The 23,678-nt window shown below is 41.5% G+C and overlaps 1 protein-coding gene across 1 annotated transcript in view; it reads left to right on the top strand.

Annotated features, from left to right (window-relative positions):
* Window positions 1-23,678, top strand: part of itgav (integrin, alpha V) — a 210,282-nt gene that overhangs the window by 142,936 nt on the left and 43,668 nt on the right. Inside the window, exons 15-17 of the mRNA XM_028806227.2 lie at window positions 1,567-1,674; window positions 16,052-16,107; window positions 16,556-16,710. Coding sequence (XP_028662060.2) covers window positions 1,567-1,674; window positions 16,052-16,107; window positions 16,556-16,710 — 319 coding nt within the window. The remainder of the gene's footprint in view (window positions 1-1,566; window positions 1,675-16,051; window positions 16,108-16,555; window positions 16,711-23,678) is intronic.

The following is a 23,678-nucleotide window of genomic DNA, read 5'->3' on the forward strand; positions in this document are numbered from 1 at the left end:
CAAAAACTGAAGTCGCTTATTCGTAGAAGTATTTAGACCTGTAATTCATGACTTTGTAGAAGCCCTTTTGGCAGCAATTCCAGCTTCAAGTCTTCTTGGTTAATCTCTACAATCTTTAGACACTTGGATTTGAGCAGTTTATCCCATTCTTCCTGGCAGATCCTCTCAGGCTCTATTAGATTGGATGGGAAGCGTCTGTAAACTGCCATCTTCAGATTTCTCCACACATGTTCAATGGGGCTTAAATCTGTGCTTTGGCTGGACGACACAAGGATACTCACTCTTCCCAAAGCCACTCCAGCTTTGTCTTGGCTGTGTACTTTGGGTCATCGTCATGTTTGAAGGTGACCCATTGCCACAGTCTGAGGTGGAGTGCACTCTGGTGCCGGGCCTCTCAGTATTTGTCTGCATTCACCTTTCCCTCAGTTCTGACCAGTCTTCTTGTGCCTGCCTCTGAGAAGCACCCCTATAGCATGATGCCACCACCAGGACACTTCACCGTAGCTGATGGTATTGAACAGGTGGTGAACAGTGCCTGGCCTTCAGCAGACATATGTAGCGCTTGGAGTTCTGACAAAAGAGTTCAATTTTTGTTTCATTAGACCTGAGGATCTCATTCCTGACTAAGTCTCTTCTTACCCAGTTGCTCAGTTTGGCTGGACAGCCACCACTAGGAAGAGTCCTGTTGATTCCAAACTTCCATGTCACAATTACCAAGGCCACTTTGCTCCAGGGAACTCTTAAAGTCCCTTTGTCCTGATCTGTGCCTTACCATAATTTGATCATGGAGGTCTAGAGAGTGTTCCTTGGACCTCGTGGAGGTCTAGAGAGTATTCCTTGGACCTCGTGGAGGTCTAGAGAGTGTTCCTTGGACCTCGTGGAGGTCTAGAGAGTGTTCCTTGGACCTCGTGGAGGTCTAGAGAGTGTTCCTTGGACCTCGTGGAGGTCTAGAGAGAGTTCCTTGGACCTCGTGGAGGTCTAGAGAGAGTTCCTTGGACCTCGTGGAGGTCTAGAGAGAGTTCCTTGGACCTCGTGGAGGTCTAGAGAGAGTTCCTTGGACGTCCTGTCTTTGTTGTTGTCCTGACATTATGAATTGTGGGTCCATATATACATTGAACAATGTCCAATCAATGCAATTTGTTAAAGGTGGACTCCAATCAAGTTCTCGACACAAGGAGAATTAAAGCAAACCGGGTGCACCTGAGAACAATTAGGAGTGCCACAGCAAATGGATTGAATGTACACTTGAGGAATGAGAGATTTCAGTTTTGATTTTTAAACAATTTGCAAACCTTTACGTGAACATGTTATCACTTTGTCATTATGGGTTATTGAGTGTAGAGTGATGGGTAAAAATGGCTAATTTAGCCATTTAAAATTAAATCAATACCACAGTAAACTGTACAGAATGTGAAAGGGATAGAATACTTCCTGAATCCACTGTTTATGATGCAACAGCATGATTCAAACATACTGATCATCTGCTTGTGGTGGTTTGGTTAACTGTATTTATTTTTCGTCATACATTTCTGTGACATCACCTTCTGTTTATTGTGTCTTTCCCAGGGCTAGACCCGTTATCAACGTGAATGCCACCTTGGATATCACACCTTCGGTCGTCAACCCGGATGACAAACAGTGCAAACTGCCGGGCACATCTGCTGCAGTTTCATGGTAAGTACGATATGAGCCTTTCAGAGCGAAATGTAAAAGGTATTCATTGATCCTTTACTAAACCCACTTAAGGTAGAATCAACCCTGGATAAGACACTGGTCCACTCACAGGGGGTCAACTAACCTGAATGTCATTTTGAGATGACTGGCAGGGAAAAAAACAACACAGACATGGAGAAGCATGCATACACTAGAGGGAATTTAAAGTATAACCAGTCCCCACAGTTTGTCATTTTCTGGCTCAATTAATCCAGACCAGTGTTGTAGGTGGGGTTAGAGCCTATCCCAGCGAGTTTAGGGCACAAGGCAGGAATAAACCATAGAGAGGGTACCTTCACAGGGTAAACTCACACATCCAAACAGTAGGGCCAATGTAACATCACCAGTTCACCTAAAGTACGTATCTTTGGACTGTGGTAGGAAACCAGAGCACCCAGAGTAAGCCCACTCAGACTATATATTAATTTCCCCTTGGGATTAATAATATCTATCTATCTATCTATCTATCTATCTATCTATCTATCTATCTATCTATCTATCTATCTATCTATCTATCTATCTATCTATCTATCTATCTGTCTGTCTGTCTGTCTGTCTGTCTGTCTGTCTGTCTGTCTGTCTGTCTGTCTGTCTGTCTGTCTGTCTGTCTAGTGATGACTTGGGGCGTGAACCCTGGCATCAGTGCCACCTCTGTGCCACTCTCTCACAGTTTGTATCACCTCTTAATGGTGAGCTCCCAATGATACCTTACAGAATAAAAAGAAAGCTTTCAGAAGCTTTGACAAGATCACTGTAATAAAACTACTGAGGACATCCTCATGTTATTACTGCAGAGCAATTAATATGTATAGAAGTTGGAATATTGTTCCCCAGTCTTTGGATCACATCCATTTTCTGAGCCCACCATGGAGTTTGGTAACAGCATTGTGAGCAAAGCAGGAAACCACCTTGGATGGGATACCAGTCGGCCACGGGACACACTCATACTGGGCACCTTCAGAGCTGGCATTCATCTTAATACACATATCTTTGGAATTTCATAGAGAACTGGAGAAACTGTATCAAGGCAGATGAGGGTCCCAATAACCTGAAATGTGAATATGTGGGTTTAGAGTAGTAGATAATGTCCAGTGAGGGTGAAATTGTAACAGGTTTTATGTACATTTTGTTGCGGAGAGGGGGGATCTTGGAGACTGGCCTTTTAAAGGCTCAGGGTCCCTCTAATGGGTTGTCTACCTTTTTTAAGTCTTTTATATTTTTTATTTTATTAATTTTCATTGTAATCATTCCATACAAACAGATCAATTTATAACCCAACAAATTTGAAGACAAATCAAACCCCACCCCTGAGAAGGAGAGCTTAGCTAAAGGAAAATTGCTTAAGGCTTTTTAATAAGGCAACATTAAACAAAAGAAAGGGAGAAGTAAATATCTATGTAAATAAGAGATGGAGAAGGGAGTTAAATGCGGTAATAGTTATTTCTCTTATTCTAAAATAATATTGATTAAATCCTGCCATGTTTTGAAAAAATTTTGTACAGATCCTCTGAGAATTTTATTTTTTCCAATTTCAAATAATATAAAACATCGGTTTCCCACTGACTTATAAGAGGAGAATTAGGATTCTTCCAATTTAACAAAATAAGTCTGCGTGCCAAAAGTGTAGTGAATGCAATCACCGTTTGCTTGTCCTTCTCCAATTCAAGTCCGTCTGGAAGAACACCGAACACAGCTGTTAGTGGGTTAGTAGGGATTGTGACCCCAAGGCTGTCTGAGAGGCACTTAAAAATTTTTGTCCAAAATGATGTTAGTTTGGTGCAGGCCCAGAACATGTGACCCAGTGAGGCAGGAGCTTGGTTGCAGCGTTCACAGGTTGGATCCTGCCCTGGAAACATTTTGGACAGTTTTAAGCGAGACAGATGGGCTCGATATATAATTTTTAGTTGAATAATTCTATGCTTTGCGCATATAGAACTCGAGTGAATTCTCTGCTTTGCTACCTTCCACTCCTTTTCTGATATATTGATTAAGAGATCTTCTTCCCAATGTCCTCTTGGATCTTTGAAAGGTAGGGACTCTAATAAGATTTTATATATTGCGGAAATAGTGTTTATTTCCTCAAAATTGAGCAGTATTTTTTCCAGCATTGTGGAGGGTGCAAGGTGGGGGAAATCGGGCAATTTCTGTTTAACAAAATTTCTAATTTGAAGATAGTAAAAGAAATGTGTAGCTGGAAGGTTGAATTTTGAACGTAATTGTTCAAAAGATGTAAATATGTTGTCTATATAAAGATCTCTGAGTATTTTAATCCCAAAACTTTTCCAGGTATTAAAAACTGGATATACTTCCGAAGGTTGAAAGAGGTGGTTCTCTTGCAGAGGTGCCACTGATAAAAGATTTTCCATCTTAAAATGCTTTCTAATTTGGTTCCATATTCTGAGTGAGTAAAGCACAATTGGGTTATTAGTATATTTGTGATAACTTTCATTTATTGGAGAGCAGAGCAGGGAATATAAAGAAGTACTAGGGATTTTACTTCTATTGCGGCCCAAGCCTGTGTATGTTCATTTATTTGTGTCCAGGTTTTTATGGCTTGTATGTTTGCTGCCCAGTAATAAAACTGAAAATTAGGTAAAGCCATGCCACCTCCTGCCTGAGGTCTTTGTAGGGTTGCTCTTTGGATACGTGGGTGTTTTGAGTTCCAAATGAATGAGGTTATTGTTGAATCTAACTGTTTTTTAAGTCTTGATCCCATAGTGCTTTGGGGGTCTCAAGTTAAACCTGGATTGGCAGATGAATACTAGAAAAGAGTGGTGCTTTGAAGCCAGAAGGGGACCCAATTCCAGGATGCATAGGGCGCAAGGCCATCACTATCTTTACATGCAGACACACACCCATCTACCAGGACCAATTTAACATTTCCAGTTCACCCAGCCTATATGTCTTTGGACTGTGAGAGGAAACTGGAGGACCCAGAGGAAACCCACTCAGACATGGGGAGAATATGCAAAGTCCAAGGACAAGGGGTGCAAACCCTGGCCCTACCCCTATACCACTGTGCCATTCCATCCCCCGCCCAGTAAAAATGTCCTGGCATAACCCAATATGAACAGCCGAGATACAATTATGAAAATGGGTTAAAGTAGGACAGGAAACATGGAACGTCTTTTATTAAGTTTATTTTTCAAAAGTGTGAAAGGTAAAATGAAGCTGGCAAACCGAATAACATGTGCAGGTCACAGAGAGAAAGAGAAACACCAAGAAACACCAACACAAAGTGGCTTTAGAAAATTAATGAGTGGATTGAAGTTATTTAACAAGATAGAATGAAACGGACACCACAGAATGTCAAAAAGAAACATGAAGCAAAGCACATAAAAATATTATATAAACATGATGTGAGGGAGAACGTGTAAAAAGGATGAATATACCCAAAAGACTTGCTGTAAAGTTTGCCGGAGGACGTGTCTACAAATAAAGAACCTTAAATTGTGACCAGAAAAACGAGAGACTGAGAGGCGATCTGTAATAAGCAGCCAGCCTAATGATCATGGTGTTCTGCTGAAGCGAGTGTTTACACCTCACAGCCAAGGTATTTGTGCCAACCAGACTGCTTCCTTTCAACAGGAAAAAAAATCTGTTATTGGAAGCGACAGCGAAGCTTAAAGACCGAAACAAATTGGGTGCCACTTTAAATGGACATGATTAGAGAGAAGTGCCTTGTGTTCACTAAGCCACAGAGCAGTTCACACCAAAAATGGAAAAGAGCAGGCTGAGCCCCTGAGGGTACAGATGAACTCCACAAGCAGAGATCAATTGGTTAAACATTTATTGTATATAGCGCCCTTCATATAACATGAAGTACAGGGTAGGATCATTGGATATGGGATTAACTTACAAAGAAGAGTCTAACATGACCTGGGAAGAGATGGACTGGGGATAAAAGAATCAGAGTTATTTAAAGGCACCAGCAGGTCAAACTGTTATATAGTGCCATTTATATTTACTAGATGTACAGTGCAATTTGTATCTCTTTCTATTACATTCATTTTGATGTCTTAATTGATTATATAGTGCCTATTACGTCTATGTTTATGTATTCATAAGAATTACTTACGATTGTTTTGAAATCACTTCAGTTTTTTTTTTTGTATGACTCACCCAACTCCCACCATTTAACGTTTTACTCGTCTGGATGTCTAATTATTAAACACGTTGAGTGTTTTGGTGTTTCCCCCCTATTTTTGGCCCTCTAGACCCAAAAAATCCATGTTTAGATATATCTTGTGCAGGAAATTACACTGTTATGATCTGAAGTAAACCAATAGGTATCTTCTGAAAACATAATCAGAAGGACTTGAATACACAAATCCACACCGTTGGATCAAACTCTGCTCCCTCATTTGAAAAGTGCAAGACTGTAGACTATGTTCTCAACTCAAATTTTTGACCCAACATAACAATACTTCAGGGTAAAAACTGTAGCCATGCTAACGTTCATTGACTTGGCTGCAGTGAGAGGGGTCTTTATGCAAAAGAAGGGTGGAGCAAAAGTGATTGACAGGCCCCTCAAACAGCCCTACTGACTGATAGCATGGACAGATGGATGAAGAAGGGGTGGTGTCCTGGACAGGAGACACCATCATATTTGGCATGGAAAGTGAGGCGTCAAATGGAAAGAGGAAAATCGGTGAAGCTCAAGGAACATATGCTTAGCAACATCGCTTTACAGCTTGAGTGTGGGTGCTATAAGTTGCGTATGTGAGATCTGGTGTTGCTTCGCTAGAAGTAAAAAGGGAGGTAAGGAGAAGCAGAAGAAGAACTGCTTTCTTCAGATCCAGCACAGGCAGGGATTAATGTCTGTTTAACTCTTTCACGGCTAATGTCGACTTTTGTCAAAATTCAGGGGTAGAGGACGGTAATCAGCTGTAAACTGCAACAAAACTCGCCATTATGTTTTAGTTTGACTCTCTGCTAGAAGGAAAGTTACATAGCTTTGTTGATTTACCCTCGATTCCCTCCCCGTGAATGAGTAGCGAAGAGCAAACATCCTCTAAAATGACACCGATATCTGACGAGAGACTAAAGCAAATGTGCAAAGCAAAATACTCCATGGACGTTTTACGTAATTTCGTTGAATAGGACCCTGACTTGTTGGACTCCGAGTTTGATGCAAGTGATCTAGAGATGGATATCGAAAATGAAAGTGAGGTACCAGCATCATCTGATCGGTCCCCAGCTGATCATGGTGCTGAACACTTTTGTGTAGCTGATGTGCCTACAGTAGCATTCGCCTGGGAGGACCACCACTTATGATGACAAGAGGTACAAACCATATTGCATCACACCTCCACCGCCACCCACCTGCTGTGTGAAAACATCCAGGCAGCTGGCCCACCGTGTATTCCTGCTGACCACTGAGGTGCCCCCATGCAACCACTGCCACCAGAGATGGCAAACATGCACCAACAGCAGCTACGGCACATACAGTGGGGCAAAAAAGTATTTAGTCAGCCACCAATTGTGCAAGTTCTCCCACTTAAAAAGATGAGAGAGGCCTGTAATTTTCATCATAGGTATACCTCAACTATGAGAGACAAAATGAGAAAAAAAAAATCCAGAAAATCACATTGTCTGATTTTTAAAGAATTTATTTGCAAATTATGGTGGAAAATAAGTATTTGGTCACCTACAAACAAGCAAGATTTCTGGCTCTCACAGACCTGTAACGTCTTCTGTAAGAGGCTCCTCTGTCCTCCACTCGTTACCTGTATTAATGGCACCTGTTTGAACTCGTTATCAATATAAAAGACACCTGTCCACAACCTCAAACAGTTACACTCCAAACTCCACTATGGCCAAAACCAAAGAGCTGTCAAAGGACACCAGAAACAAAATTGTAGACCTGCACCAGGCTGGGAAGACTGAATCTGCAATAGGTAAGCAGCTTGGTGTGAAGAAATCAACTGTGGGAGCAATTATTAGAAAATGGAAGACATACAAGACCACAGATAATCTCCCTCGATCTGGGGCTCCACGCAAGTTCTCACCCCATGGGGTCAAAATGATCACAGGAACGGTGAGCAAAAATCCCAGAACCACACGGGGGGACCTAGTGAATGACCTGCAGAGAGCTGGGACCAAAGTAACAAAGGCTACCATCAGTAACACACTACGCCGCCAGGGACTCAAATCCTGCAGTGCCAGACGTGTCCCCCTGCTTAAGCCAGTACATGTGCAGGCCCGTCTGAAGTTTGCTCGAGAGCGTTTGGATGATCCAGAAGAGGATTAGGAGAATGTCATATGGTCAGATGAAACCAAAATAGAACTTTTTGGTAAAAACTCTACTCGTCGTGTTTGGAGGAGAAAGAATGCTGAGTTGCATCCAAAGAACACCATACCTACTGTAAAGCATGGGGGTGGAAACATCATGCTGCAAAGGGACCAGGATGACTGATCCGTGTAAAGGAAAGAATGAATGGGGCCACGTATCGTCAGATTTTGAGTGAAAACCTCCTTCCATCAGCAAGGGCATTGAAGATGAAACGTGGCTGGGTCTTTCAGCATGACAATGATCCCAAACACACCGCCCGGGTAATGAAGGAGTGGCTTCATAAGAAGCATTTCAAGGTCCTGGAGTGGCCTAGCCAGTCTGCAGATCTCAAACCCATAGAAAATCTTTGGAGGGAGTTGAAAGTCCGTGTTGCCCAGCGACAGCCCCAAAACATCACTGCTCTAGAGGAGATCTGCATGGAGGAATGGGCCAAAATACCAGCAACAGTGTGTGAAATCCTTGTGAAGACTTACAGAAAACGTTTGACCGCTGTCATTGCCAACAAAGGGTATGTAACAAAGTATTGAGATGAACTTTTGTTATTGACCAAATACTTATTTTCCACCATAATTTGCAAATAAGTTCTTCAAAAATCAGACAATGTGATTTTCTGGATTTTTTTTCTCATTTTGTCCCTCATAGTTGAGGTATACCTATGATGAAAATTACAGGCCTCTCTCATCTTTTTAAGTGGGAGAACTTGCACAATTGGTGGCTGACTAAATACTTTTTTGCCCCACTGATGCAACAGACTTTTTCTTTTGATTTATGTGTGAAACCATTGGTTTGTGTGCTTTTCAGAAAACTGAGTTTTTTGGAAAAAATATTTAGCCCTCAAAGAGTTAAACTTTGTAGGCCTACCACAAGCCTACTCCATTGAAATGCACACTGACATCTATAGAGTTTGAAAGGGGACAACACCCCCCACATTACATTTTGCTTTTCCCTGGCAACACTTCTTGAATTCAGACATTTTTCTGACACTCTTACAACAACATATACATAAAGTTATACACTCGCTCTACTCTGCTAATATGGCCTTTAGTATGCCTTATGCTAATAGTCTGGTTCCATACAGCACGCACCACCAATAAGCTTTTGACCACAAACAATATGTATTTTTACTCTTTTCTTTATATGTCCGCATCCATTGCAAAAGCTATACTTGTTTATTCGAAGCTGTTTCCAAAGAGCAAGAGCGGTGTTATGAATTGTTCACTATGAGAATTCTATTTGTCGAATAATGTATTCTAGCACCATTCTTTGTGATTTCCTTACAATTCTATGTTTCCAGAATGTAATGATTAATTATTCACAGTACCTCCATATTATTTTGTTTTACAATCAGGCGCCGCCACATTATTATTCCCGTTACCAGTGCCAACAATCCAAACCAAACAAATCCTAAAACAGATTCCAATTGCAAGGTCAAAACGCATAGCAGAAGGAAGAAAACAATCCAGAAGTTTACAAAAGCACAGTGAAAGACGCACAAACTCACCAAATCCAGAGCGAACTCACATTGGACCACCAGGATCTGTGGGAGACTTTCTGAATTTATAGACTGAGGGCGGTTCCTGACCGTGATGGCCAGTTGACCCTGCCTCTTTCGGGACCACCCACAAAATACATGGAACGTCACCATGACATTGAAACAATGTAAGAGATTAGATGGACAACGGTAAAGAGCTGGTGCAGCACCCAGTGACCCCATATAATAGAAAAGCAAACAATAATTGTAAAGAATATCTTTTCTGGCGGGAGTTCCACAGTGAACTGATCTCAAAATGGAAGATTTACTGTTATACGTTCTCCTGGCAGGAAAAGCCGAGTTCAGATAGACAGACACCGAAGTGATGTCAGAGATGTTACAGCTGTCAGTCATCTGGTCTGGAGAGGGAGGAAGGGAACAGGCATTAGAACACCGCGCCAACCCCTGGAACGGTGGCAGAGCCATTACGCTATCCCCTATGTGCATGTTCACGACAGCACAATCAATAACAAATTAACCAAAAAAAAAAATACATACAAAAGAATAAAAAAAATGAAGAAGGATGACATAAAACATGGGTTTGAAACCCATTCAGGGGAGGAACTCTAGCAAAGACATAACATATCTTGTCTATTTCTGTCTTATTATCTTTCATCTCGGTGTCTGTCATATTGTGCCTTTCATATCTTATCTTTCATACACAGTAGAGCTTCTCCTAAGTACACTAAATGACCAAATGTTTGTGGATACCATCACAAACATCTGAGCTTCTTGAACATCCCATTCCAAAACCATGGATGTGAATGTGGAGTTAGCCCCTGTAAAACGACCTCCACTCCTCTTTCCACAAGATGTTGGAGTGTCTTTTGGGAATCTGTGCCATTTGTGATGTCAGATACTGAGGTTGGATGACCCTTCCTTGAAGCCAAGGGGCTGAGCAGCAACCCTGCCATTATTCGTCCTCCTCAAACTAACAGTCTGAAAGGAAGCGTTCTGCTGGGATCTGTCAGATTCGTTAAGAAGACTGTCAAGATAGTGAAGTGTGATTCATTACTCCACATTTCCACTGTTCCAGGGTCCAGTGGTGGGTGTGCTTTACACCATTCCGACCAACACTTGGCATTGTGCATAGTGATGTGAGGCTTGTGTGCAGCTGCTCAAGCCATGCAAACCCATTTTCTGATTATTTTTCTAGTTTTTTTAAATACTGAATCACAGTATTGATGCATGAAAACATGTCCAGATAGGGAATAAACACATTTCTTCTTGTGTGGGAGGCTTAGATTTCACTGGAAGCAAAATACAATTTCTTTAGCAATTTTTTTTGTGTGAAGCAAAGCCCCATGTGGCAATTTCATTTTTGGTTGCAAACACGATGTTCTGTGCCTCCTTTCACTGAAAATTCAATTTTACCTAAATTATTTTGTTGCCAATTCAATTTTCCGTGAATTGTTTCGCTGCAAAGTAATTTTTATGTAAATCATTTTGTAGTGAATTCAATTAGTCGCTTCACTGCCTTTTGTGTAACATTTCGCTACTGATTCAATTTTGTGCAACTCATTTTGCCGCAGATGAATTTTTATGTGAATCATTTAACTGCAGATTTAATTTTGCATGAATCTTTTTGCCGTAAATTTCATTTTGGATGAATTGTTTTTCTGCGGGTTTAACTTTGTGCTAGTCATATCGCTGCCAGTTCAGTTTTGCGTGATTTGTTTTGCGGCACTTAATTTTATTATGGTAATTATTTTGTTGTGATTTTCATTTTGGGTGAATTGGTTTGCTGCAAATTTAATTTTGTGATAGTTATTTCACTGCCCATTCAATTTTGCGCTCATTGTTTTACGACAGTTTTGTGGCAGGCTTTTGGAACAGAATGTGGCAGGCTTTATACTGGCAGTCTAAATGACATCACATGTTGTATATTCCAAGGTGAATTAATGTGTTCCATAAAAAATGGCGACTCTCTACTCTAAACAATATGGTGTTGCTATAAGATGTTATCAAAATTTCAACTTTGTAAATATTGAATAAAGCAAGAAATAAATCTGAAAATCAATGTCCTCTTCTTCTTTCGGCTGCTCCTGTTAGGGTTGCCACAGTGGATCATCTTTGTCCATATCTTCCTGTCCTCGTCATCTTGCTCTGCTACACCCATTACCTGCATGTCCTCTCTCACCACATCCATGAACCTTCTCTTAGGTCTTCCTCTTCTCCTCTTACCTGACAGCTCTACCTTAGCACCCTTCTCCCAATATACCCCTCATCTCTCCTCTGCACATGTCTAAACCAACACAATCTCACCTCTCTGACTTTTTTTTCCCAACCGTCCAACTCGAGCTGACCCTCTAATGTCCTCATTTCTAATCCAATCCTCGTCACACCCAATGCAAATCTTAGCATCTTAACTCTGCCACCTCTAGTTCTGTCCCCTACTTTCTGGTCAGTGACACCGTCTCCTGCCCATATAACACAGCTGTTGTCACTACCATCCTGTAGACCTTCCCTGTCACTCTTGCTGATACCCGTCTGTCACAAATCACTTCTGACACTCTTCTCTACCCACTCCACCCTGCCTGCAATCTCTTCTTCACCTCTCTTCCACAATCCCCGTTACTCTGTACTGTTGATCCCAAGTATTTAAACTCCTCCAACTTCGCCAACTCTACTCCCTGCATCCTCACCATTCCACTGACCTCCCTCTCATTCACACACATGTATTCTGTCTTGGTGGTCCTACTGTCCTTCATTCCTCTCCTCTCTAGAGCAGATCTCCACATCTCCAGGGTCTCCTCAACCTGCTCCCTACTCTCGCTACAGATCACAATGTCATCAGCAAACATCACAGTCCACAGGGACTCCTGTCTAATCTTGTCTGTCAGCCTGTCCATCACTATTGCAAATAAGAAAGGGCTCAGAGCCGATCTCTGATGTAATCCCACCACCACCCTGAATGCCAAAAACCCCATATTTCATATACAACATGCATACAGACCTCCTCATATGAAAGCAATAAAAATTTAAGATAACAGCACCTTACAATATAATAAGGCCAAATAGGTATCTCCTATTAACTGAACCTGCATGTGTTTGGAGGACCCAGAAGACAAGGCTGGGGAGAACATGCAGAGTCCACATGGACAAGGACCAGATATGGAATTGAGACCCTGCATGCTGGACCTGTGGGGGCAGTAGTGCTAATCACTGTGCCATGATGCTTCCCACTAAGTAATGAATCCTTATTTCTTTTTATGACTGAAAATATCACATTTAACAGAAAATTAATTCCAATCCTTGGTCTTGCCGTAACACCCAAGATACTGTGGATATACTTGCCATCCTCAGTTTGAGAAATGGCTGCCAGGAGTGCTTTATGACTTCTTTGGCGCCAGTGTTTAGGTTCTAAAGTTCATCTGTCCTGAGAGACCAGCAATAATATTTATACACATGATAAACATTTTACAGTGTTATATTTAAAGTGCTGTTACAAGCCAAAAAGATATTAATGACTTGGATGTCTTCACCAAAAATGTATGTCTAAAATAAAACTGCAAATCAAGTTTCAGGAGTTGGAGGTCTGCTAATTTTTCATGATCTAATTTTGTCTTTTTGCCAACTGAGCATTTGTGTTACTCTCTCTGTGAAACTTCATGAAAATCAGTGCTTGCATTTTGATTGTCTCAAGTAATAAATGGCCAAAGCAAACAGTGGGGGGGACCTTCCAGCGTGTCACTTGTGTGCTTTAATTATGTCTCATTAGTAGCAAAAATCATTAAAGATTCAGCTTTTGTGGTACAATTGACGCTCTGCACCAAACTCCTCAATTTAGGACCCTGTGTCACATTCTGTAGCTGGATTGTGGCATTCTTAACTGACAGATACCACACCACATGGCCTGGCAGCATCACATCCTCCACCCTGACATGAGCACTCCACAGGGTAGTGTGCAGGGTCTCCTACTATGACCGTAGGTATGGAACAAGTCCAACTCCATCATTAAATTTGCTGATGACATTGCAATCACATGCCTGATCACCAGCAATGGCAAGAGAAGAGGTCTACCTGCTGACTCAGTGGTACCATCGAAAAGCCACAACATTAAAACCCCCTGCCTAATATTGTGTAGGTCTCCCTCATGCCACCATTGAGGCGTGGACTCCACAAGACCTCTGAAGGTGTCCTGTGATATCTGGCCCCAAGATGTTAGTAGCAGATCCTTTAAGTCCTGCAAGATGCAAGGTGTGACCTTCATGAATTGGAATAGTTTCTCCAGCACATCCCACAGATATTCGATCTGATGAAGATCAGGGGAATATGAAGGCCAAGTCAACACCTTGAACTTTTTTGTCACATTTTTCAAACCACTCCTGCCAATTTTTGCAGGGTGTATTGTCCAGCTGAAAGAAGTCACTGCTATCGGAAAATGTACTGTTCCCATGAAGAAGTGTATGTGGTCTGCAGCAGATTGCCCAGAGCATCACACTGCCTCTGCCAGTTTGCCTTCCTTCCGTACAGCATCTTACTGCCATCATTTCCCCAGGTAAATGATGCACACACACCCAGCCATCCACATGGTTTAAAAGAAAATGTGATTCATCAGAACAGGCCACCTTCTTCCACTGCTCCATGGTCCAGTTTTGAAGCTTATATGCCCATTGCAGGTTCTTTTGGAAATGGATAAGGGTCAGCATGGGTGCTCTGACAGGCCTGTAGCTATGCAACCCCAAACACAGCAAGCTGTGGTGCGCTGTTTTCTGACCCCTTTCTCTCGTGGCCAACATTACATTTTTCAGCAGTTTTTGTGCTTCAGTAGCTCTTCTGCGGGATCAGACCAGATGGGTTTGCCTGCACTTCCCCACATGCATCAATGAGCCTTGGGCACAGTATCGTCACTTCACTTGAACAACCTTTCGTAGGTACTAACCACTGCATATCCTGAACACCCCCACTACCCCTGTCATTTTAGAGATGCTCTGACCAGTCGTCCAGCCATCATAATTTGCCCCTTGTCAGATCCTTATGTTGCCTAATATGTCATCTTCATGAACTGACTATTCACTTGCAACATAATATATCCTACCTCTTGTCAGGGGCCATTGTAATGAGATAATCAGTGTTGTTCACTTCACCTCTAAGGGCTCGTTTATACTTCACGCTCAGAATGCGTACACGCCCGCATCATGGCTGCCACTCATTCTCAGCGTTCATTGATGCGTCCTCTGAGCGACGCGTGCGTGAGTTGCAGTACCAGCAAAAAGTCGGGGGGCGCAGTGTGCTAAAAGTTGGAATGTGACGTCAGAGTCTCTGTTTACTATCTACATGTGACAGAAAGCCGCTTTGCGGATCCTACGAGATTGGTGTGCGCGCTTCGATGTTTGATAAATGGTTCGATCTGTATGGAATACATACAGATGTATTCGTGGTGCTTTTATATTCAAGCGTCGCATATTCCCGATCGTAATGACACGATACATTTTAAAAGTCTCACATACCGTCTTCTGTGCCGTCTTTTTTTCTAGGGCTTCCTCTGCTCCTGACAGCAGCGAATCGCCAGCTATAGATCGCACATTAAATGTATGATATTCCAACTCTCTGCACATTTAGAATCCTTAGATTTATACTTGATATCACTTTCATGATGAAAAGCATTAAAGTATGTATATTACATTTTACAGATAAATCGGTAATTTCGTTTAAATAATGAATACTGTTAATAATTACACACATGGGGGTGACACAGTAGCAGGGCGTTAGCGCTGCTGTCTTGCAGGGAGTCACGTCGCTGATATTCCCTGCCTGGAGCTGACATGTTTTCCTGCTGGGTTTCCTCAGTGTGCTCCAGTGTTTCCTTCCAAAGATATGCAGATTTGGGGATTTGGTGCCGCTAAAATGACGCTAGTGTATGTGTGTGCTTGTATTCACCTTGCAATGAGCTGTGGCCTTGTCCAGGGATTGTTTCTCACTCGTGCCCAATGCTTGTTGGAATGGGCACATCCCTGAATTTAATCAATAAACATCCTTTTCAGAGATATTGTGGTAAGGTGTCATTGGAATTTAATGGGTGTTTTAGGTAATTCACAACACAGAGAAGCTGAACATGTTCTCACTGTGATAATATCTCGCACTGCCACCTGGCGGATTCCTCCAGATTTATGTAAAGTACGCGCGTGAGTATAAACACTACAACGCTTCCGTAGCAGGAGCGTCCGCTGCAGCATGCGTCACATCGCGTCGCGTGACGTATAAACCCGGCCTAAGTAGCTTTAAAGTTGTGGCTAATTACTGTGCGTGCACCCAGAACACCCGGTAGATCCAAACCTGAATGTGACATTCATAGGCGACAAGATCAGCAGCGGCAGCCATCAAGTTTGATATCCGTTCTGACATGAAGTCATTTAATGTAATGTTGGGTTTAGGACACTTTATGCAGATGCACAGCATCCTGTAGTGATTGTTTGACTCTATTTCCCAGGACAGACTATGAGGCCATTCCAAAAATTACGCGGAATATTGATGTTTTATTATTTTTCTTTTTTTTTTTTATCTTGCAGCTTCAAGGTCAAATTCTGCTTAAAGGCAAGTGGAAGAGGAGCCCCTTCAAAACTGGGTAAGTGTGCTGTCTGCAGTGCAAGTACTGCAAGAGACAGACAGCCTTGTGCATTTTCATAGACCCCTGAAGTTCTTTTGTCTTTTTGTAACGGTCTGATTTTTAAATAGATGAAAGAATACCAATGTTAAAGATAATTGTTTCATTTCTGTAAAGTTTGAGTTATGTTGGCAAAATAAAATAAATGAAATTCTTATTTCTCAAAGTACCAGGGCCACCTCAAAAGTAATGCATGCCTTTTTATTCCCCTTCTTTTCTTTGCCATAATGATGTCAGTTTCATGTAGTTTGTTGTTGTTTGAACTTCACTCCCTCCAAGCTGTACCCCAAAATGACAGAGAAAAACAGTTCAAGAATTGAATGTTAATTATGGGGCAGTCCTCAAAGTTTGGTAAATCATAAACGAAATGAACACGTGGGCTTCTCTTTCTTTTGTTTTTTGGCATTAGACTTCAAGGTGGAGCTACTGTTGGATAAACTGAAGCAGAAAGGAGCTATAAAAAGAGTGCTGTTTTTGCACAGCAAATCTGCATCCCACTTAAAAAATATGACTGTTTCCAATGGGATGTCACCAGCTTGTGAAGAACTAGATGCCTATTTACGTGTGAGTATTATCCAGCGGCCCATTGGAATCTGCTTAGGAATTCACTCAGGGTTTTGTTCCACCAGCCCTAAGACTGCAATAATAGGAGTCAAACTTGGGTCACTGAAATTTTAAGGTGGCTTCAAACTGGCTTTTTTAGCTGTGCTGCATTCGTGTGTTTCAGAATTTTCTAAATCTCCATGTTCATGTAAAATTCCAGTCAGATTTTCCAGACAAACATTAGATTGCTGTTGATTTGCTGTTTGGTCCTCACATACAAGCATCAACAAGTTGGGGAGCATGCACTGGTACAGTGCGTTGCCGCACCCACTACAAGACGAAACAACTCAGGATTCCGGTTGGCAACTCCCCAGGAAGACCCGTGGTCCAATCCCACCCTCCGGAAATGACCCCCTATCTGCCGCAGCCAGGTGTTACGTGGGCGACCCCTTGGCCTGGTCCAGCCACTCGGGTCCCCAACAATGAGGATCTTACGTGCTGGATCACCCTTTTGGAAATGCACCACATGGCCATAGTTCAGGAACTGACGCTCCCTCACAATGCAGGTCATGTGCCTCATTCGGGACTCCATGATCAACTGCTTATTCAACACAAAGTCACACCAAGGATTTTCCGGAGAGACACAGGACCAAAGGACTCCAGTCCTCGTCTCAGGTCACTGGATAGCTTCCATGACTCGCAACCATATAGCAAGACAGGAAGCACCAGGACTCTAAAGACTTGGACCTTCGTCCTTTTGCACAGATATTGGGAGCGCCACACACCCCTTTCCAGCAACCTCATGACCCCCCCATGCTCTCCCAATCAGTCTACTGACCAGAGACATGAATGTCACTGCTGAGGTAAGTAAACTGCTCGACGAGGTCGACACTCTCTCCATAGACAAACTGCTGATGGCCATGCCCAAGAGGTCATTAAAGACCTGGATGTTGGTTTTTATCAGGACACTCGCAAGCCCAGACACTCAGACTCCTCACTAAGTCTCTCGACACCCCCGATAAGAGCCACTGTTGACTCCGTGAAGATCACAGCATCATCAGCAAAGTCAAGATCCGTGAATCTTTCTTCACCAACAGATGCCCCACAGCTGTTGGTCCCACGACCTGCCCAACTCCCAGTCCATACAAGCTTTGAACAGAGTAGGAGCAGAACACACTGCTGACGAACCCCAGAATCAACTGGGAAGAACACAGAGGTTCTGCTTTCACTCTGCACAGCACTCACAGTACCAGTGTACAGGCCGGCCATGATATCCAGCAACCTCGAGGGGTTCCCACAAACCCTCAGGATGTTGCACAGGGCAGTTCGATCAACTGAGTCGAACGCTTTATGAACATCGACAGGCTGCAAAGAAACTCTGACAATATTCGCGTTTGGTTCTCATGGAAGCATCAACAGCTTAGCACTATTTTTTTTTTTTTTGTGACAATAAAGAGCAATTTAAACATATTAAAAGTATTTTGTGTTTCTCAAAATACAATTCAACCACAAAAATGCCATTCCTGGTTTAATGAAGAGTAATATCAAACATATAGTGTAGCCGCAGGAGTGTAAGGCGAGTTCAAGCACGGGTAAAACGCGTGCCAAAAGAAATCTCTCAGTCCAGAAGTTCGTTTTAAAATATTTTAATGAAAATTCAAAGCAAACCGTTCACACAAGAATAAAGAAAAAAGTAGTTACACACGTAGAATAAAAGGCAAAAAATTTGAAAAAAATTTAGCTTTTCGTGTAAAACTTTAGTTGCTTCTATACTTAAAGATTCTTTACTTCTTCTATATGCTTTAAACGTACGGAGCAGCACATACAATTAAGTGCATTGTCTTTTATGTTGCTTGGCACACAAAACATGCACGCAAGGCCCGGTTTAAAACCATGTGCCCTCTATGCCTTACACATGGCAAGGCTGATCACTAACTGAGAATAATGTTTAGTCAGAGAAGCTAGAAATAGCTACAGTATACCAATTCAGTCATCTTATGGGGGTTACAGGAACCTCCCATAGATTATGCACTAATATTTCATAAAACATTCATATAACTTAAGTAACTAGCAAATGGCTCTAACACATAGGTTCATATTTTTTTGGTAACATTGTTTTTATCAAATAGGTTTGAGCCATGCCTTTGTTTTAAAATTAATAATGTTTAAGGGGAAGCTGGATAAGCCAGTTGTTCCTTGGGAACATTTATGGCCTTACAGATATAATAAGATCTTTTACTAAGTGTTTTTCGCTTTGGGAGGTGTGCAGTTTATGGTAGGAGTAGGTTACAATCTGGTTGTAAATAATTCCACAAGAGTGTTTTGATACAACCCACACCCCTGCTGAGTGCAAGCTGCCACTTCGAATACTCCAACTGTGTCATCAGAAGTGTGAATTTAGTTGTACAGGTAGAAATTATAAACCTCTGCAAGAAGGACAAGTTTTGGAAGTACAAGCTTCCATTCCCAACTCCAGGAAAATAGCCTGGGGGGATACAGGCCACTGAAATGAAAGGCCAGGGATAGAATTGGGACTGAGTCTGCCTGAGCTGGCAATGCACATTCATGGATCCAAGAGTTGTGTCAAGGACAACAGGACAGGACAGGACTTAACATTACTCAAGGAAAAGTCCTGTCTCCTTTTCTCTTCGCTCTGTACACTTCAGAGTATAAATATAATACCAGGTCATGTCACTTGCAGAAATTCTCAGATGATTCTGCATTTATTGGGTACATTGATAAGGGGAATTAGACAGAGGAGGAGTCAGGTGGAGAACTTTTGTTTCTTGGTGCAGTAAGAATTGCCCGAAACTTCAACAAAATCAAGGAACTGGTTACCTGACTTTTGTCACATCAAAAAGACTTTGTGTTCTGGAAGTGGATGTAGAAGTGGTGCACAGAGGGGGTCCACAGAAATGGCAGGTTAGACTGGTCTCATAACACAGACGCACTATAGGAGAACGAGCAGAACACACTCATTTGTCTTAGGAGACTGCGTTCCTGTAATGTGGGTAGAGACATCCTTCTCATCTTCTACAAATCTGTGATGGCCAATACAATTTTCTACGCTGTGGTGGGCTGGGCTGGTAACATCACTTTACAAGAGGTCCACTGAATTCAACAAGCTAATCAAAAGGGCAAACTCCATTATAGGACACACTCTTAGACCCCCTTGAGATAGTAGAGGAGGAGAGAATGAAGACCAAACTGAGTGCCATTAGGAACAATGCTGCACCTCCCCTCCATGACACACTTACACTGAGGACATTCAACCAGCAAATCGTTTAGTAGAAGTGGGCCAGGAAACATGATTGGGGCTTCTTTATACCAAAAGGCAATAATAATAATAATACATTTTATTTATATAGCGCCTTTCCCATGTTCAAGGCCCTTACAGAATATAAGAAAGAATGGCAGGGTATACAGTATATAGCATTGTACAAACCAGATAAATAAATAAATGAAGAGTAAGATAGTAAATTCAGAGAAAAAGCCTAATAGACAACATAAATGATGGTCTCGCGCACACACACACACAGGTTACATGATCATCTTGACAGAAAAGTAAACTGAGAGAAGGGTAATAAAGTCAAACAGAGCTAAAAGCCTTCCTGAACAGGTGAGTTTTGAGTTGTTTTTTTAAAAGAATTCATGGAGTCAGCTGATCTAATTAATTTTGGTAGGTCATTCCAGAGTCTGGGTGCTATACAGCTGAAGGCCCGGTCACCCATGGAGTGTAGATTAGTGGGGTGCACAACAAGATTGCCAGAATCAGAGGACCTTAGTGGGCGGGCAGGCACATAGTGATGGAGAAGGCTTTGTAGGTTATTAGTAGGATTTTATATTCGATTCTGTAAGAATGCAATGGTATAGCACCTCACTGGGACTGGGACTGGGACAGCCAAGTCAGACTTGTTCAGTCAGTTTTCTTTTTAATTTTCTTCCATTTTAATCTGTCTGTCTGTCGATCTATCTATTATATAGTGCCTTTTCTATCTATCTATCTATCTATCTATCTATCTATCTATCTATCTATCTATCTATCTATCTATCTATCTATCTATCTACAGTGGTGTGAAAAACTATTTGCCCCCTTCCTGATTTCTTATTCTTTTGCATGTTTGTCACACAAAATGTTTCTGATCATCAAACACATTTAACCATTAGTCAAATATAACACAAGTAAACACAAAATGCAGTTTTTAAATGATGGTTTTTATTATTTAGGGAGAAAAAAAATCCAAACCTACATGGCCCTGTGTGAAAAAGTAATTGCCCCCTTGTTAAAAAATAACCTAACAGTGGTGTATCACACCGGAGTTCAATTTCCGTAGCCACCCCCAGGCCTGATTACTGCCACACCTGTTTCAATCAAGAAATCACTTAAATAGGAGCTGCCTGACACAGAGAAGTAGACCAAAAGCACCTCAAAAGCTAGACATCATGCCAAGATCCAAAGAAATTCAGGAACAAATGAGAACAGAAGTAATTGAGATCTATCAGTCTGGTAAAGGTTATAAAGCCATTTCTAAAGCTTTGGGACTCCAGTGAACCACAGTGAGAGCCATTATCCACAAATGGCAAAAACATGGAACAGTGGTGAACCTTCCCAGGAGTGGCCGGCCGACCAAAATTACCCCAAGAGCGCAGAGACGACTCATCCGAGAGGTCACAAAAGACCCCAGGACAACGTCTAAAGAACTGCAGGCCTCACTTGCCTCAATTAAGGTCAGTGTTCACGACTCCACCATAAGAAAGAGACTGGGCAAAAACGGCCTGCATGGCAGATGTCCAAGACGCAAACCACTGTTAAGCAAAAAGAACATTAGGGCTCGTCTCAATTTTGCTAAGAAACATCTCAATGATTGCCAAGACTTTTGGGAAAATACCTTGTGGACTGATGAGTCAAAAGTTGAACTTTTTGGAAGGCAAATGTCCCGTTACATCTGGTGTAAAAGGAACACAGCATTTCAGAAAAAGAACATCATACCAACAGTAAAATATGGTGGTGGTAGTGTGATGGTCTGGGGTTGTTTTGCTGCTTCAGGACCTGGAAGGCTTGCTGTGATAGATGGAACCATGAATTCTACTGTCTACCAAAAAATCCTGAAGGAGAATGTCCGGCCATCTGTTCGTCAACTCAAGCTGAAGCGATCTTGGGTGCTGCAACAGGACAATGACCCAAAACACACCAGCAAATCCACCTCTGAATGGCTGAAGAAAAACAAAATGAAGACTTTGGAGTGGCCTAGTCAAAGTCCTGACCTGAATCCAATTGAGATGCTATGGCATGACCTTAAAAAGGCGGTTCATGCTAGAAAACCCTCAAATAAAGCTGAATTACAACAATTTTGCAAAGATGAGTGGGCCAAAATTCCTCCAGAGCGCTGTAAAAGACTCATTGCAAGTTATCGCAAACGCTTGATTGCAGTTATTGCTGCTAAGGGTGGCCCAACCAGTTATTAGGTTCAGGGGGCAATTACTTTTTCACACAGGGCCATGTAGGTTTGGATTTTTTTTTTCTCCCTAAATAATAAAAACCACCATTTACAAACTGCATTTTGTGTTTACTTGTGTTATATTTGACTAATGGTTAAATGTGTTTGATGATCAGAAACATTTTGTGTGACAAACATGCAAAAGAATAAGAAATCAGGAAGGGGGCAAATAGTTTTTCACACCACTCTATCTATCTATCTATCTATCTATCTATCTATCTATCTATCTATCTATCTATCTATCTATCTATCTATCTATCTATCTATCTATCTTACAGTGCCTTTTACATCTATCTATCTAAGGGCTAAGAGAGAAGCAAAATGTCCCTGCTGCTGTATACAGATGGCCACACTGTCTGTTTCTGCTTTTCCTGACATTGTCTAGGCTAGTAAGAATAAACTTTTAAGAACTGTTACATATGATTAGGGGTATTCTCATAAGAATATACATAAAAAATTTGACAGACAAGAGGTGACCATTCAGTCTACCAAGCTCATTTATTTAGCTAATAACTAAATTCAGGTCTTTGTAATAAAGAAAGGAAGAAGAGGGTCATCCTAGTACCCTACTATGAAAAAACTCACCTGCTTTTTAAAATTTTTATTTTATATTATTTACTCGGTTGAAAGGTCAGTGTTACTTTATAACTCCTGAACTACACTATGTTACTAAAATACACATGCAATAAAGGATACTTTTTTAGGCCACAGTTAATTTAACTGTTAGACTTACTAATTACATTTGATTATTATTTTACCCTAAGCAACTCTCTCTTGCATATCGCTTGCCCTTAAAACAAATGGAGAAACATTGTGCATAACTTCATTTGAAATTAGTTTACTATTTAATATTTAGCTTTAACTGTGGTGTTATGAGCAAACCTCAATCACACATCACACAGACCACCGTAAAAACTAAATGTCTTTTTCATGAATGAACAAAGTAAAATTTACATACTCCAACTTTCAAAACCGTTACCCCAACCTCCAACCACACCAGAATGTTATGCCATGTGAACATTTTCTAACCTGTTTAAAAAATACTTCTTTTGCCACAATACAAAATGTATTAAACAATCTAAAAGTGCTTTCTGTCATTTAAATGTCAGTAACAGTACTTGTATACTTTTTTTTGTAATTTCAAACTTTTAAATTAGCTATTGTAAGTGAGATTAAGTTTACATTGTAACTTTGTATTATGAAAAATATGATTTTTGACTTGGGCTGTGATGTAAATACAGTATGTAGAAGTACAGTTGTGACTCCAAAAAAAAAAAAAAAATGCAACTTTTGTTTTTCCTCGTGGGCCCCCCAGCTTAAATGTCAAACTTCACCTACACTCAGCAAGTTCCACCTGCCTGCTGGCTGTAGATGGCTTTTTTATGAATCAGTGGCTTCCTCTGCTTACACTTGAGGACACTGCGGTGTGACTAGAGGTCACTGGAATTCTTGCTTATCGAAATGGAGATCGTTGTTCAGCCAGCAGCTGGT

This window comes from Erpetoichthys calabaricus, chromosome 8 (genome assembly GCF_900747795.2).
Source record: "Erpetoichthys calabaricus chromosome 8, fErpCal1.3, whole genome shotgun sequence".
Lineage (NCBI taxonomy): Eukaryota > Metazoa > Chordata > Cladistia > Polypteriformes > Polypteridae > Erpetoichthys > Erpetoichthys calabaricus.